This window comes from Diorhabda carinulata, chromosome 11 (genome assembly GCF_026250575.1).
Source record: "Diorhabda carinulata isolate Delta chromosome 11, icDioCari1.1, whole genome shotgun sequence".
Taxonomy (NCBI): domain Eukaryota; kingdom Metazoa; phylum Arthropoda; class Insecta; order Coleoptera; family Chrysomelidae; genus Diorhabda; species Diorhabda carinulata.
Genome location: NC_079470.1, coordinates 2830344 through 2848692, shown reverse-complemented (window position 1 = coordinate 2848692; position 18349 = coordinate 2830344). Strand labels below are relative to the sequence as shown.

At 31.5% G+C, this 18349-nt stretch overlaps 2 protein-coding genes across 3 annotated transcripts; one reads left to right on the top strand and one right to left on the bottom strand.

Annotated features, from left to right (window-relative positions):
• The first annotated feature begins 2147 nt into the window (after nucleotides 1-2147).
• On the top strand, nucleotides 2148-8941 carry LOC130899396 (uncharacterized). Its single transcript, XM_057809315.1, has 7 exons — nucleotides 2148-2264; nucleotides 5974-6141; nucleotides 7220-7258; nucleotides 7438-7570; nucleotides 7703-7756; nucleotides 7870-7964; nucleotides 8783-8941. The coding sequence occupies exons 1-7, from the start codon at nucleotides 2214-2216 to the stop codon at nucleotides 8804-8806; spliced, it is 564 nt and encodes a 187-aa protein (XP_057665298.1). The 5' UTR covers nucleotides 2148-2213; the 3' UTR covers nucleotides 8807-8941.
• A 4912-nt stretch (nucleotides 8942-13853) lies between these two features.
• On the bottom strand, nucleotides 13854-18244 carry LOC130899685 (40S ribosomal protein S24). Of its 2 annotated transcripts, XM_057809814.1 has the most exons (5): nucleotides 18156-18244; nucleotides 17663-17809; nucleotides 15600-15845; nucleotides 14394-14433; nucleotides 13854-13949 (listed from the first exon to the last, which is right to left on the bottom strand). In XM_057809814.1, exons 1-4 carry the CDS (start codon nucleotides 18156-18158, stop codon nucleotides 14422-14424), a joined length of 408 nt encoding a protein of 135 aa, XP_057665797.1. In that variant the 5' UTR covers nucleotides 18159-18244; the 3' UTR covers nucleotides 13854-13949; nucleotides 14394-14421. The 2 variants fall into 2 exon arrangements, with proteins under 2 accessions (XP_057665797.1, XP_057665798.1); XM_057809815.1 differs by lacking the exon at nucleotides 14394-14433.
• Nucleotides 18245-18349: the final 105 nt, after the last annotated feature.

The following is an 18349-nucleotide window of genomic DNA, read 5'->3' as shown; positions in this document are numbered from 1 at the left end:
GTGTAAAGATACAAGTTATAAGAAACTATTGCTGCATTGCTGTTACGAAGGTTGCTACTTATGTTCTGAGATATGGCAACACTGACGTGAATATGCCAAAGCCGAAATTCCGTCATAAAGTTTGACATTTTTTAATGGGGAACGTACTTAGAACGTAGTGTCTTGCGAGTGCTGTTAAAGGTGATATCAGACGGTTCACTTTTTATTCATTTCTGTCTTTCATTCAGCATCTTTCATTAAGAATGAAACGTTTAGGCATTAAATGAATCAAAAGTGATAAATGAATTTATCAATCGCACTCCCGCACTATGAATAAACGAAAATTGAAACGTATGAACACGAAGTTCGTTATACGACATATTCGAGAAAATGAGCGAATAAAGTTCATTTTTTTGTCATTTTGTGTGTGTCTTGTGCGCGTGGAATAAAAAAAAGAGAACATTCACTTGAGTGATCATTCATATGAATGAACCGAAAAGTGAACCGTCTGATATCACCTTTACAGATACTTGAAACTTTCAATCGTACTCGCACTTCGCTACAGGTCATGAAGGTCGTCCAAAATCAGCTGTTGTGCCAGAAAACTGATATTACAATATCTTCATATGACATACCATGAGATTGAGATATAATTGGGCATTAGTTCTACTCGCATACATTTGATAATGCATGAACATTCGGCTGTCAAAAAAATTTGTTCGTGGTGGATACTGTATAATTTCACAATCGCTCAATTGATTGGTGCAGATAAATGCTGAAGGAATTCAATCGCGATGCTTTAAAAGACGTCTACGAGATAAAAACAGGCGACGAATCCTGTATCTATGCTTATGAACCCGAAACTTAACAACAATAGATTGTATGGGTGTGTCAAGGACGAGCCAAATCCAATAGAAGTTGTTCGCGCACAAAGCACTTCCAAGCAAATGGTCGCCTGTTTTTTTGGAATAACTGGACATAACCGCTCCATTGGAGTAACGTAGAACGGTCAATTCGGAATGGAAATACTAGTAGTTGTTTGTCAAAAGTGTTCGAAAAAATAAAGGAAACCAATCGCAGAAAACGAATCATTCTCCACCACTACAACACGAGAATTCAGTTCTTGTTTGGCCCATAATGTGCCAAATATTCCCGCAAATCAAGAATAAACTGCCAGATCAACTACACCCGAAGAAGCGGTTGATGCGTTCAAATCACATGCTTCGACAATTGGTTCAAGTGCATGCAAAATTGTATTGATCTCAATAGAGAATATTTTGGAAAACAATAAAACCATATTGTATCATGAATATTTGTTTTCATTTGTCCTACTAGAAACTTCAGTAGCAACCATCGTGTAGCGTAGTTCCTAAAAAAAACAACCCAATATCTATAGGTGTACTCTTATAATTATAAATAATAACATACCTTGCAGTTTTTGGAGTGATAACATAATAAAACTCTTGCGCCGGGACATAACTGTTTCTTTGCAGAGACTAAATCTTATTCTAAATAATCTCCTTGTGGTTAGGAGTTTCAAGGTACTCTTGGCTTGAATATTTGAGTTTCAAAAGCGGAATCGGATGAATTATAAACATTTCTATTTTTCCAAAGAAGTCTGATTCGTAAAATTTCTGGATAAGATGAAGAAGATCGTTCAAATTGTTCGATTAATTTCAAGTTAAATCAATATATAAGTTAAGTTCACGAAACTAAGCCAAAGTAAACAAAATTTTGATACTTCAAACTGAACTTAGGTTACGGTTGAATCAACTGCCAGACAACGGCTTCAACCAACTGTTCAATCTCAACCTAAACTCTAAAGGTTTTTCACTTCTTATGGTACAAAGATGAGTACGAAAAGCTGCTAGTCTTGTTAATATCGTTTAAGGTGATCAACTAACAGACAATAATAATCAATTCTGGAATAGGCATCCTTCAAAAATTATTCGACCTAGATTTGTTTGTTGACAGGATATCTGTAGTTACGTGGAATTATGGTTGTTATACGTCCTCAAATAGCTACAGAATTGAATCTCATATTGAAAAGTATTGGTTAATGATTTGTGCATGCGACATTCTATTAACGATAAACTATTTATAATTATACAGCTATTACCTTGCCGGATGAAGATTAATGATAGTGTCCCGTTGTACCGTGAAGTAGGGGCAATTAATTATAATGCTATTTATTGGGAATAGTTCTGTGAGTGCGTAAAAATCAGATCGAAATCATGAATAAATTAAGATTGTATATTTTAGTGTTATGTTCAGTTATTGTTCAGGTACGTATGAATATAAAAAAAATTGTACCATTTCAGTATGATTTTTCATTTAAAATTAACGTTTTTTCAAAGATATAATTGATGGTTAAACTACCCCGATTAATGGAATCGCTATAGTTTTCTATAATGGAGGTAATTAATGGAAATCACTTGCTGCCGTTCTTTAATATTTTCCACAATTTCACGCCATAGTACAGGACGGAATTTTTCCTCCTTATTTTTCCTTTTGCTCTCCCTAGGGCATCGGAAAGGTATTTATTATCTATTCACCTGTTTTGTCCCATCCTGTACCAGTATCATCATTTTCTTTATTGTCTATTTGTTTCTCGATATCTGCTATTTGTACTTTCCATGTTTTTCTTGGTCTGCCCCTTTTCCTTCTTCCCATAGTTCTTGCTTTTCATATCCAAACCAGTTTATTATTTATCTGTTCTTTCTCATATTTTTATTTTTTGCTCCAAAGCACAGTGCTGCTCAGTCTGCTCAATAACTTTTTCCAAGAGAAAAAGTGTATGGAATGCTTTTTCATCACTCTCGTTTTGTAGACAGAAGCAAATAAAATTTCCCCATCGGTTAGTGAACCCGATTATCTTTTATGAAACGAGATTTTTTGAAGCATTTGAAAATTGTTTGGAGTGTTACAGTTTGTCCATGCCTTGTCAATCGGTAAAATAGCCGTTAGAACAGTGACCTTCGCAGTCGAGATATTCTAAAACTTTCTTAGTAATTTCTTCACGATAGAACGTCTTAAAATTGTGGATGATCCCTTGGTCCAATGGTTGCAATTTGGAAGTCGTTTCAATGGAAAGAATTTCTACGTTGCACAATGAGGACTATTGTGGACAGTGCAATTATCTAAAAAGAGGAAAATCTTCGCTTTTGTCGTTTCATGTCTCGATTAACTGTTAAAAGTCAATTGTTAAAAAGTTCTGTCGTTATCCAAGATTTTTTGTGAGCACGATAATCAGTAGGAAACGATTTCACTCCATTGAAACATCGCGGTTTCATTGCTTTTCCTTTCACTAATGGTTTCTCTAAAGTTTTCTCTCGTGTATTATCATTGTTTTGCGCTTTTCTGTGTAAATTTCCGTTAGAATGTTTTTCTATTTGTTTTATCCAGATTTTTGTTAGTTCTTATATCTTCCACAATAGTTTGCTAGACAGACCTCTCTTATATTCGCTTCTTATAATAATTATGTATACTTTTTTGGTATTTCTAGTTTGTTTAATATTTTCCACGCGTTATTTCTTTGAAATCTTGAGTCGTATTATGCTCTCGGATCTATGAAATTTAAATACAGTGTTTCTCCTTTTTCGAAACGTTTTTCTATTATATTTTTTAGTATAAAAATATTAACCACTGCTTATTTTCCTTTTCTCAATGATGCTTGTTTTTCTTCTAATTTCTTGACTACTTCTTCTCTTAGTTTTCCTTCTGTTATCCTAGTATATATATATGTATATATATATATATATATATATATATATATATATATATATATATATATATATATATATATATATATTATAGAACACTGGAGCTAGGTATATTGATCTGTTGTTTTCGAAATTTGTTTGTTCTTCTTTCTTGTGGATTGAAAATAGCATATTCCTCTCCAATACTTGAGCTATTGTTTTTAACCTCCATGCTTCCTTAAACATTTCCTGTAACGTGTTTTTTTTGCCCTCTTCTCCCACACATTTAATCACCTTCTCACTTTGTTGGATTTTATATAATTTCTTCATGCTAATAATTGAGTTTGAATTTTTTAGATGGAATGTCTGTAAAAGAGCATCTTCGTCAAAGTCTATAAACTACCAGGTTGTCTGGAACGTTTTCAGAATATCAAAAAAACAAGACAAATTTTTCAATAAAATCGCGTATTGATCTGTTGTTTTGCACATTGTTTGTTCCCCTTTCTTGCGGAATGGAATTTGAATATTTTCCTCCTATATTTGTGATATTATTTCTGACCTCCATGGTTCATCATCTCCATGTCTTGCCTTCTTCAAGATATTTAACAATTTCTTATCTATTCCGCTTCCTTTATTGTTTTTGATTTTCCGTATTTTCTCTATGACTTCTTTATAGCTGATTTCTTCCACATTGGTTTCTTCACTTCCTTCGTCTCCTGCTATGATGTATGTTTAGTCTGCGCCTTCCTTGAATTTCTTTAGATAAAAGGAGTTATTTATCTAATATTTCGCTAGGTTTGTTTTATATACCTTAAATTCTTATCATATCTTTTCCTTTCCTTCCAACGCTTTTTGGCTATGACAGAATTTACTGTTATTATCATATTCTTTGTTCAGTTCTTTTCCCAACTTTTCTATTCCGTTTCTCTTACTTTTTTCTTCACCTTCTTTGTTTTATATATTCTTCTCTGTGTTGATCTTCTTTGGAATATGTATAATTTCTCTGTGCTGATAATTGGGTTTGAATTTTTTAATTGAAATGTTTGTAGAGAAACATCTTCGTCATATTACTTAAAGTAAGAGGGTTGTCGAAAACTTTTTCAAACTAACAAAGAAAAAAGACAATTTTTTCCATAATCATTTTTCAATACCGTCTCCTTTTGAATTTATACACTCAGTCCAACGCTGCTCCAGCTTTTTAAATCTTTTCTAATAATATTTGCCTCAAAATAGGCCTTTTCGTATATGATAACGTCCTCGTTTGATGAAAATATCTCTCCTACAAGTGAAACTTTATGGTTTGGAAACAGATAAAACTCTCTAGAGCAGATCTGGTGAATTGTTGACAACCAACAATTCACCAGATTCACGACAACAAATGCAATTCTCAAATTTCAACTAAAGTGATTACCGAAGTGTGAGAAGCTCCGTTGTCCTCATGGAAAGATACTTTCTGTTCCTTCCAAAGCGATGGTTTTTTGTAAATTATTCCTTTATCTTATCAAGCAGTTATACATAATATGTAATATTATTTTATTCCAAAAGACAATCACCTTCATTTTTGAAACTGTCTTTGCCTTTTGTCGAAGCAGATTTGTCATTTGGAGTCCACTGACCTTACTGTCTTCATATAACTACGAAATCCTGGCGTACATAGAAGGCAGTGGGGGACATCGACTGCAGCTGATAATGGTCAGCATCTAGTGGAATACCACGGGACACTTGCTGTGGCATAAAATTCATATGAGCTCTAACGCAGTGATCTACTGGTTAGTATGGTGCTCGAAACGATGACCCTAATCTATCACTTGATGAAACATGGTATTTGCAAATGGACAATCGAGCAACCAAACGAATTTTCCTTGCTTTCAGGCATAATTTTTCAGAAGATTGACTCCAGGCTAGTTGCATAACTACGACAATAGATCATTTTTTCCTGCAGCTCAGTTGACAGACGGATCGTATTATCAGAATCATGATTGAGACGCATTTCCTCAAATTAAATTTTTTCCTCGGTGAGATCATTCATGGCAGGATGATAAGGAGCATCATACTTCTAGAAAATCTATTGTTCTTTAAATAAGTCGGGAATTTTGTACTTTTAAACATGAAGAACAGCCTTCAACAGACTGTATATTTTCTATAATATGATAGTAGTACCCCTGATGTATCGTTGCCTTCTCTGTTTTTTTTCTTGTAGGTTGGGCAAGGCTCAATAACCTCTTTGGTGTTATCAAATTCTCTTATGATACTCAAATTATTGCAAATTTTATATCTAATGTTTTCAAAATAGGTTACAGCAAACTGCGAAACACCTCTAGAAATAAGAGGAGTAGAAGATTACTGTTGGTCTACTAAAGTGGAAATGCGCGAGAAAATTCATGAAATAGAAGTGAAAGCAGCTAATTTCGCTCGTAAAAAGTTAGGGATGGACGTTAACGAACCCAAAGTTCCACAAAAAGTAAGTTTTTGATGAAATATATCAACCTCACCGATATGTTATATATAAAAATAACTGAATTCGTTACATTGATAAGACAATTAAGATATTAGTGGAAAAAGATTTTTTCCAGTTTTAACTTATATCAGTTTATGTTAATTCGCCAACATTAAAACCATCTGATAAATCATCATACGAGAAGTTATATTCAGAAGATCCATTTAACATATTTCGCTGCAAAGATGAGAGCTTCTTCTAATTACTAATAATAAACTTGTAATATAATGCCAGAAGTGCAGGTGGAAATCTTCATCTTTAAATTCCAAGTATTGGACTTGCGTCAACATGTAATTTTAATATTCGCCATAAAACCTCAACTATGATACAATGTGCCAACGCGTGATAGTGGTTGTCATGAAGATTAGACAACTCGTGACGGAAAATTATGCTGCTTGGGCTTCAATTATGAAATGAAAAACAAAAATAAAATATGACTATTTACAGTGCATTTCATTAAAAATTATTTAAAACACATAACAAAATATATAAAGAAACAATAAAAAATATTATATTTTGTATCTATGGCAGACCTGTCTCACAAATTCATATTCTGTTATTTTATTGTTTTTATTTTTATATATGAAGCAGTTTCTTACTCTAATAATAGTTTTATATAATTCACAATATTTGCACGAGGTTGGTAAAACTGCATTCCCGGCTATGTGATTTTCTACCAAATAATCGACCATTTTTGAATAGGGGGCCTATCTGCCATGAAATTATCCGCAAAGCATTAACTGACTTTTTCAGGGAAGAGAAAACGAAAAGAGATCCGACTTTTTATAGTTAAAAACTAATCTCAATGTTTCTATTTTCCTTAACCAACTATAAATTAACAAAGTAGATTAGATACTAAATTCCAGGTAATACTCTAATGAATCTGTGACGAGTTGTATTATCTACTCGGACTACCTTTTCGTTTACCTGAAATATCCCTGTCTTGAGTTGGTGTATCCTTATCTTAATGGATTAAAAGTCGTCACTAGTTGTATCGCACCCTAAGTTTTATAAGCAAATTCATTAATTATTTATTTTTTAGTGTGACTATTACTATTGTGTGTTCCAAGAACTTAAGCTGGTAAGTTTGTATAAAGATCACTCATTTATACTATACTCGTAGGACCCAACGTGAAACAACTACACTTAAAAGCACAACAGAGTGAATAAATCATAATTATATAAAATCAACTCAGCATTAAACATTGTTAACCAAATAAAAAACATCAAACTCAACAAGAACCTCTCTCTAATTTTTAGTTGAATCCTCAGTATGATGTTCCTTGCATAGATAGAACATCAACTTGGGTAAAGAAGAATGTGGTTTATAATGAAGCCCTTGAGTTATTGGAAAGAATAAAAATGTGTACGGGGGAGTTAGCGAATGTTACAAGTAAGTATAAAGATAAAGAGGTGTGACTTTTTATACCGAGATTGAAATATCGTACTCATCATTATAGTCAAAGAGTACAAAGATCTCCTGTAGAAAAGCTATTAATCTATAATTTGATTTAATGAATTTCAGTGTCCGGAAATGGTTTCTATTTCTATGCCGACAATGTCGATAAACCACAAGCCGGTTAGTAGGTTTGTTAAAACAAAATAAAAGTTTTAAAAAAATATTGTTCATAAATAATGTAGAAACTATTATTAAATAGGAACTACTCGACTTTAATAGAAATTAAATTGTAGATAAAATATTAGAAAATACTGGAGAAGAACAATCGAAATGTGACATATCTAAGGAATACATGAAATGTTTAGCAGCGGCTGAGAAAGATCATGATGTGAGTATCAAATTAGTTTGCAATATATATATATATATATATATATATATATATATATATATATATATATATATATGGTCTTAAGCCCGAACGAGAGTTGTTATACCACTCTGATTAGATTTAATAACGTCGAAACTAGTTAGTGGTTATAAACTTCTTGCAATTGCGAGCCATTGGGGGTGTTAATATCGGTCGATTGCCATGATCCTCTTCAGAGGAGCTGTAATTCAATATTCATCGAAGCATTAGCCAGGAAAGTAGTTGTTTTCCCCTTTGAAGATTGGCAGAATACATTTTCGAATTATTAAACTCCGAAATTATTTCAGAGGTGAATATTAGAAATCTTGAAGATTCTGTTTGACTATTTGACAATCGTATAAGTATTTTTAAATTACAATAGAACTACGTAAATTGGTGAGGAGCTAGACACTCTGCCCCATCATCATGACAGCTGAATTGAAGCTTGACCGTATTAACTGTTTTGATAATTCGTTAGTTTGCTGATTAATTAACATGAGCAGCATTATTGATGGGTTACTAAGCTTGGATTTTTTGCCCTCTTTAGCTCTATCTCTATCTCGATCTTCACTTTCTAATGTTGGCATCACGGAACTACTTGTGAATAGGTAAGGCGGGTCCATAATCTTTAATACGTCTATGGTTTCTCCCCTTAGATAAATGCAGATAAGATAACCAGGCGTATACCAAATGTTCAAAAAAAATTCTATACAGGGTGTGAACAATTCAAATTTAGATAATAATTATTATTAAAAAATAAATTAGTACCTATAAAGATTTAATTTTTTTCTTTGTTTCAGTGTCCTATTTTTATATATCCTTGATAATCAAGTAAGCATGGCATAGTATTAATAGAAAGTATAGAGGAATTAGATTGGAATCACTGTTATTAGTCATTAATTAACATGTAAGATAAGATAATAAAGTGTGAAATGGCAAATAAAATGATTTTATCTCTGGAGTAGGTTAAATCCGAATTCATAACGATCAGTGTATTCGGGTTACCGAACGTATTGGTTTTGAAATCTTTCACATCTTTAGGACCAATCAACTCTCGACGCTATTATTAGTACTTTCTGAAACTATTCAAATTATGCTTCGCGTTACCCACCTAGCTTCCTCTAACTTTCATTATCAAAAATACGACTTTGTCTAGTCTTATGGCCAGTATACATGGCAAAAATAAAACTGCGCAAACAAACTGCACAGTTCATTTGCGCAGTTTATCGAGTGTTGGTAGTGCGTCGATATATCCACGATATATGCGAAGATCGTCACTTCTCGGCAGAAACTTTGAATAAAAACACGTCAATAGTGATGGAAGACGATGAAGCGCTTGCGCTATCCTGGCTTGTTTTATGCAAAACGAAAAGAAAATCACGTAGTGTGTGGTGTAAATATTAGCTTCTTAAAAGAAAGTCATACTCTCACATAAATTTATTAAACGAGTTGAAATTTTTCCCGAAAGACTGGCCAATTATTTGAAGATTAATGAAGAGACTTACATCTCCAGTTTTCAGTTATATCGCTAACACAAAAAAGCAATACCGTGATGAGAGAAGCAATAAGTCATGAAAGATTGTCTGCAACTCTCGAGTTTTTTAGCTACAGGTCGCTCGTACGAATGTATGAAGTTTTCTACGTTGATATTAAAACAGGCTCTCATTCAAATTATTACTGAAACTTGTGAGGCTTTGTACAAAGTTCTACAGAAAGATTACTTAAAAGTAAGTTTTGCATAATACAGGGTGTCACAAGACGAGTTTAAACTATCTGTATATGGCAAAATACTTATAGTAAAATCATAAAAATTTCTACGTTTGGGTTTTCGGATACGATCTTTTTAACTAAAATATTTTCAAAGATGTAAAAAATTCGACTGTTGCAAACCTTTATAAATTATTTTTTTTAAGATGAACCAGTAGAACCGGAAGTCGGCCATCTTTGAAAATATTTTATTTAAAAAAATCGTATCCGAAAACCCAAACGTAGAAATTTTCATGATTCTACTATAAGTATTTTGCCATATAAAGATAGTTGTAACTCGTCGTGGAACACCCTGTATATAAAAATATTACAAATAATATAGAAATCTCTGTCACCCTATTAACATTAGGATCAATGGGTTTATACCTAATAATTAGCTTATTGCGCGCAGCGTTTTTCTAGTTGAGGTCGTGATAATCTTTACTTTTCTTATTCCACAAGCAGCATCGACATGTTTAACGTACGCGGACGCGTCCGCATACATCAATCCTTGCGAACGAACTGAATGAATTGCCAACCGCAAGCGCGATCGACGATTTATAGAATAGATTTTGAACCTTGCTCGGATGGCTTATACCAACCAAAAAATCTGCGCTGATTTTTGTACATACATTCGATAAAACTGCGCAAATGAACTGCACAGTTCATTTGCGCAGTTGTATACCGGCTATTACTTATAAACTATAAGAAGTATCAAAGAATTCCGACCGCAAAATTAATATACCGAGCTTATAAAGACAAAAATAGTCCACTAACCAACAAACCCGGTGAGAAATTTTCCAGTTATTTGCATTAAATGAAATGTTTTCTTTTGTTTCGACTGTAGGCAGTGGCGTTTTTCATTGTTGTATTATGAATTTTTCACTAATTTAGACTGGTCAGGCAAGTTATAGTTAATTATATAACTTTTATGTCTTTCTTATTGTTACTAACTTTTTACATTCATTTTCAAGATCTTTTGATATAAACAACACAATATCGAATAGTGAAAAAAGTGTTAGTACGCTAGTCAATCGAACGTTTGGACATAAAGATTTCAAGTCCAATATCAAAAGGTTATTTTAAATATCAACATTTTTTCCATATTCTACCATCTATCACGTTTTACAAGATGGAGATGATATGGATCATATTTGATTTTTCAATTTCATATTTTCAAAAACGGCCCCTTCTCTCTCTTACTTTTTTTATTTCGTAGTTTCTCTCTCTCTCTCAAATGCGTCTTAATTGGGTGGATTTTAAAAAATTTCACTTTTTTAATTTCATATTTTTTCTTTTTCTCTCTGTCAAATGTCTGCTCAATCTTAAGAAATGTGGATTTTCAATTTCGTATTCTCAGAAACACCCCTCTCTATCTAAAGTTCCTCTTAATTGGGTGAATTTTAGAAAATTTCACTTTTTTAATTTTGTATTCTCTCTCTCTCTCTCTCAAATGCCTCTTAATTGGGTGAATTTTAAAAAATTTCACTTTTTTAATTTCGTATTTTCTCTCTCTCTCTCAAATGTCTGTTAATTGGGTGAATTTTAAAAAAATTTCACTTTTTTAATTTTGTATTTTCTCTCTCTCTCTAATGCCTCTTAATTAGGTAAATTTCAAATAATGTTGTTTTTTCATTTTGTATTCTCTCTCTCTCTCAAATGCCTCTTAATTGGGTGAATTTTAAAAAATTTCACTTTTATAATTTCGTATTTTCTCTTTCTCTCTCTCTCTCTCTCTCTCTCTCTCTCTCTCTCTCTCTCTCTCTCAAATGCCTCTTAATTGGGTGAATTTTAAAAAATTTCACTTTTTTAATTTTGTATTTTCTCTCTCTCTCTCAAATGCCTCTTAATTAGGTAAATTTCAATTAATGTTGTTTTTTCATTTTGTATTCTCTCTCTCTCTCAAATGCCTCTTAATTGGGTGAATTTTAAAAAGTTTCACTTTTTTAATTTTGTATTTTCTCTCTCTCTCAAATGTCTCTCAATTAGGTAAATTTCAATTAATGTTGTTTTTTCATTTTGTATTCTCTCTCTCTCTCAAATGCCTCTTAATTAGGTGAATTTTAAAAAGTTTCACTTTTTTAATTTTGTATTTTCTCTCTCTCTCTCAAATGTCTCTCAATTAGGTAAATTTCAATTAATGTTGTTTTTTCATTTTGTATTCTCTCTCTCTCTCAAATGCCTCTTAATTAGGTAAATTTCAATTAATGTTGTTTTTTCATTTTGTATTCTCTCTCTCTCTCAAATGCCTCTTAATTGGGTGAATTTTAAAAAATTTCACTTTTATAATTTCGTATTTTCTCTTTCTCTCTCTCTCTCTCTCTCTCTCTCTCTCTCTCTCTCTCTCAAATGCCTCTTAATTGGGTGAATTTTAAAAAATTTCACTTTTTTAATTTTGTATTTTCTCTCTCTCTCTCAAATGCCTCTTAATTAGGTAAATTTCAATTAATGTTGTTTTTTCATTTTGTATTCTCTCTCTCTCTCAAATGCCTCTTAATTGGGTGAATTTTAAAAAGTTTCACTTTTTTAATTTTGTATTTTCTCTCTCTCTCTCAAATGCCTCTCAATTAGGTAAATTTCAATTAATGTTGTTTTTTTCATTTTGTATTCTCTCTCTCTCTCTCAAATGCCTCTTAATTGGGTGAATTTTAAAAAATTTCACTTTTTTAATTTCGTATTTTCTCTCTCTCTCAAATGCCTCTTAATTGGGTGAATTTTAAAAAATTTCACTTTTTTAATTTCGTATTTTCTCTCTCTCTCTCTCACATGCCTCTTAATTGGGTGAATTTTAAAAAATTTCACTTTTTTAATTTTGTATTTTCTCTCTCTCTCTCTCTCTCTCTCTCTCTCTCTCAAATGCCTCTTAATTAGGTAAATTTCAATTAATGTTGTTTTTTCATTTTTAAAAAATTAAAAAATTTCTACGGTTTCTCGTGGCAACTTTTCTAATAATTTTTTTTCTTGAAGCTGTAATATAATCCGATATGACCAACAGCAATTGTTAATTGCTCACCCGGTACATATAAATTTGTTGCAATAGCAGAATCTGTTATATTAAATTATCAACATAACTCCAGGTTACATTTTCTCAGATACCTTACCATTTAAAACTTCTGGTAACGCTGTTCAAATGTGACTCTTACGTGCCCTAATTTTCATAACGAACTCGTCCACAATGTGAAGCCGGTCTTATCCTGTTATGATGAAAGAGTGTAAATTTTGGCAAGTGCGCGGTTCGCAGAAACCATTTAATACTGTTTTTCACACGTTTTTATATATACAGCGGCGATTTGTTTGTTGTTTTTAACACCAATTTCTAGGAAAGGCTTTTTGTTTACTTTCTAGAAACATTGGAGAAATTCTTTTCGGTACAAATACGTTCTTGTTTAAGAATGAGAAATCAGTAAATAATCTAATGTCATTCCGAATATATCGGGATAGACAAACGTACTCGAATAAATTAATGTTGTCTTAGATCAGTGTAGTATTAAGTCCAAGTGAATAGTTTAGAATACTTAGGGTTAGTTTAAAAAATGTTTTTTCAGTTTTTCTCAATCACCATTTGAAAGTAGACATTTTGACGAAAAAAATTAGCACCAGTACATCAACATGGAAGTATTTACGTACTTTCACAAAGTTCCATTGGATTTTAATAATTTTCACACAGAAAAAAAATTAAAAACAAAAAAAATCGGTTTTTCGTCTTTTTCTCGCAAACTTTGTAGTTTTGAAAGTTTTAAATGTCTTCATTATGTACAACTTTTGAATGGAACACTTTTCTTTAGGTCTCGTTTCGCTACAAAAAACGAAACAAAAACAGTTTTCATCCCTTAAATAGCACCCCTTTTAACTACTTGCCTTCATTTTTTTTCATTATTTATGACCTTAACTATATATTCCAACCGACCGTTGCCTGCTACTAATTTTTTCATTTCAAAAAGGGTTCACGATAAAAAACATCTAGGTGCATTTGTGAATTCACTTTTCAATTTAAAAAAAAGTTCGACTTCAATTAAGGTAAAAATTAACTAATAACATAGAGGCAGGGAGATTAAAATAAAAGAATATTTTTTATCATATAAACATATATTTATGGAAAGGGAGTTTTAACATTAAAAACGCACCTGCGCATCAACTGTTTACTTGTATTACACATATATAAAACCCATAAAGATGATAGATAAGTGCCATACAATAAACTCCACCCAAGTGTCAAGGTTACTGAAACAAAATAAAAATATAATTATCACATTTTTTCCATACATTGAGTCTTCACACTACTACCACTGTATACATTTTTAAGGACGTAAAATACTCAGACTCAAAACAAATCAACAAAATAAACATGTACACATATACACAGTGTGTAAAAGTTTTACTGTTTACCTTCTGTCTCTGAAGACGATCCCTAGGTTATCAAAACGCATGTCAGATAGTGTAATAGCGAGTGTTGGTGTAAACAGTGTGTTTAGTATGAATATCACCAACAGTTCCAGAAATTCTTAGATATTTTAAATGCCAAAAGCAAATTACACATGGCACATGTTTCAACATCACACAAAGCTATTTTTTATAAAGTAGAGTCTCAAACTACTATTAGTAAACAAAAAGTTAAAATAGACACAAAGGATAATTTCAAATATCAAGGGGAAAAATCTTACATACATTGAACCTTTCAATTCCATAGTACATTTTATTTTTTCCCCTGTAAATTCAATATATTGTATATATACTTTCGCTGACTATTTTATTATGAAATAAAAAAATACGGTATAAATCATTATATCAAAAATTTGAAAACGACATAGCTATTGAAAACTTTGAGCATTATTCACAACAATAAATTTCACATAGCAAGGTTTGACAAAAGACTTTCATAATAGAAGATTTAGATCGGTTATGAGCTAAGACCAATGGCGATTCGTTGAATAGGTAACAAACCAAAATTTATTTTTTTTTTCTTTATTTAGTTCAATTAGAATTGCAATTTTCTATGAGTTGATATGATGACTTGAGTCAGTCTTTCGAAGGTTTTTGATATTATGGGTAATACATTGATTGGGTGATAAGATGATACTTGTACATAAGTAACACTACACTTTTTCTTGACAGCACTCGGAGAATTTTGGAGTGACATCTCATCTATATCTGGATGTTTGTTAATGTGCAATAATTTAAGTTCTTTTAAGACTTCTTATAAAGTAAAAACCTTCATTATTACAATGTTTCTTGGAATAGAAGAGATTTCTCTTCCTGTGTCATCATCTAGATGTGAATCAAAACAGCAAGATATTTTGCAACCAACTTCGATTTTTCTTGGTCTCTTTGATCCCATACATCATTTGGATTTACCTAATTACATATTGGGGAGCTTTGATCGACTGGGTTCTTTGCTGATTCAATTAGTTTCCATATGGAGTTGTCTGATAGCTTTGTGTCAATATTTAAAGAAGTCTTCTGAGTTGATGAGATTAACAGAGGACAATATTCTCCCTGAACAAGGAGGACAAACACCTTTTATTGGCACTGAGCCTTTCCGTCTTGTAGTAAAATGATCTTATAAAACACAGAAGAAAAGACTAATGCTTTATGAGGGAACAATGAAGACCAGATGCTGTATATTTTGTTTTGTACATAATTTAAAAATGTCTACTTTATAAAGTGTTTTATTTTTAAATTGCACATACTTAATGGGATACCCAATAAATAAAATGTTTTGCATAATTCAAAACTGTGGAGAAGATATGAATAAATCATTAAAGATTCTCACATAATTACATAGTTTCAAACTAAAAAATAGTATCAAAAATCAGATTTTAAAATAATCATGTCGCAACATGCTCATTCATCATACAATTATTATTTATTTACCTTTTTGGCAGCTGCTCCAACTTTGCTCTTTTTGGTACCTCTGACTTTTTTCATTCTGTTCTTCCTTTCTTTACGTTGTTTACGAGTCTGTTGTTTCTTTTCGTATAAACCATGCCTTGCTAACCTATGTTTAGGTTCAAATTTCTTGGCAAAATCTAATGTATCATAGATTAAAGCAAAACCAGTGGATTTCCCACCTCCAAAGTTTGTCCTAAATCCAAAGACAAATACTACATCCGGGAGAACCTATAAGCCCACAATTTTTGAAACAACTATTCAATAGTGTAAAAAAAGTAAATAAGAATATATTGAATATATGTTGTAAGTCAAAAACAGACTTGGGAATCACTGCCTCTAGTGAAAACAAGAACAGGTTGAGTCATGTCATGATTTTATTAATTTTTTACCACTGACAGGTCCAGCTCTATACCCTAGCAAAAAGTTATAACTATTTACCCCTAAATAGTATTTTCCAAAAACATTAAGGGCATAACTCAAGTCCTAAATATTATTTATCTAGAAATGAGTTGTGCACAAAGGCATAAAATGCGGTAAATTAGACTTTTTAGATACCTTAGAGTCATAACTATACTCATAAAATAGCTCAATTGTGTTACTAGGGATGATGTTCTATATGATGTGAAAAGCACTAATTTCACTTAAGTCTGAAGTGATCCAATGAAAAATTTTTTAGTTGCTTGACCATTTTTTATAGTGATAATTTTTTCGAGTAGTATTACACTTATAATTAGGACCCAAAAACAATTTTTTAAATGTTTTTTAAGTAGCTCCTTTGCAGGCATCATTTGTAAATTGGATACCTTTGTACAGACCAGAGCTTACACAATAAAACTTATACCGTTATTTTCTATAAATTCCCTACAAAATTATTTCTAAAACAAGCACTAATGCCTTAAAATTGTCATTTTATTTAAAAAAAAATTGAGCAAAGTGCCCTTTTAAGGTCTGGTTTTACAATGAATGAATCAAATACCATAGATAATGATTTTTATACTACTAAATATAGTAATATACTCATATATGTCAGAATATGAGGTCTTCTTAATTTTTTATAAATTTTTGCAAATCAAATTTTTTTCATTTTTCCAAAGTTTGAAGCTCAATATCTCTGGTTATTCTTAATGTGTCAAAAGTGTCCATTCAAAATCATACTTATCTCCTCTGAAAGTTTTTCTGAGATACCATGAAATCCTCCTGTTACTGGACTTAGTTCAAGCACTGATATTTTTTTTTTAAATTTTTTATATTGGAGCCCAAACATTGTCATTAGCAGATTGATAAAAAGATGTACAAGGGCCAGCCAAATAATAAAAATGTACGTGAAAATCATTAGTATTATTAAGCTGAATAAAAAAATTATTTTGTAGTCCTAATTATATGGGCAATAACAAAAACTTTGTCAGAATAAAAATTGGTCAAGCAACCCTCATTGGATCACTTCAAATAGATTGACCCTTTATACCTTAATAACATTGCAAGTACATAACGAAACAATTGTATTTATTTTCAGCTTTGTAGTAATGAATAAAGAAATACACAAAAATTTTTCAATGCTCAAATCTTTTGTTTAAACCCCAAAACCCCACAAAACAATCTTCAGAAGAAAATGAATGAGGAAAAATACTAACGGAGCACCAGGAAGCAGCAAAAAGAGCTTATGATTCAAAGGATGCAGATAATCAACTGACTGACATAGATAATTCTTTATTAATGGTAACATTTGACGTTCCACAATGTTTGCCATCACCTAGTCTGTCTTGTAGTTAGGCTTTTCATAAAAGAAGCCTTGGAACTTCTAACTTGAGTATCCTTGACTACAAGAGTAAGAAAGGTAGATATAACATGTAACACAAAGCAATTGGTGATAAGAAAAAATAACGGATAACTTTTATATGGCAGCAATTACTTTACCTAATTTTTTATAGCTAAGGAATGGTTTACACTATTTTATGTCAAGCAGTCTTCTCCAGTGAAATAATATGTGAAATTCAGAAGATAATAATTGTAATTAACTATGAAAATAATAAAAGTATTGTACTTACTTTGTACATTTTTGCTAACTTTTCCCTGATTTCAGTTTTTTTTACTGAGGGTTGACCTGGATGTAAAACATCAACAACCATTTGTTTTCTGGCCAACAACCTGTTGGTCATGAATTTTCTGGTCCTAATGGTAGCAGTACCTTCCGTCTAAAATAAAAAATATACTCTTAAACACGTTTGAGGTTAGAATTAAGAAGTAACTTAAAAATATTAAAAAAATTGTTCGCATTCCATTTTGTTAACCCATAGCTTCATTTAACAATCGAAATAAGCAAAACTTTAACAATCCATAGTATAAATACACTCATTCACATAAAATTAAACTGCACTTAGTGACACTAACAACTATTAAAAAATAATAATAAAATTCGTTAAAACACGGTAAAATTTTAGTACAACCGACATCTACGGAATTTTTGAGATACATTAATGCCTCAATATTCATTTTACACTTTAAGATGATTGCATTTTTTACGGATTTATTTGTACCTACCATTTTGGATACAGAATTCACTTTCCGAAAAGAGCGCTTCAACCTAGGTGAGAATTAGTGGAACTATAAACACAAACACGTGCGCTTTATGCTGTAAAAGCCGAGTTCCAAAAATGACATTTAACTTTGTAAAGAAAAACAATTTTTTATTGTGATAGCTTGAAAATCATAAAAACAAAGCTCATAATATTAGA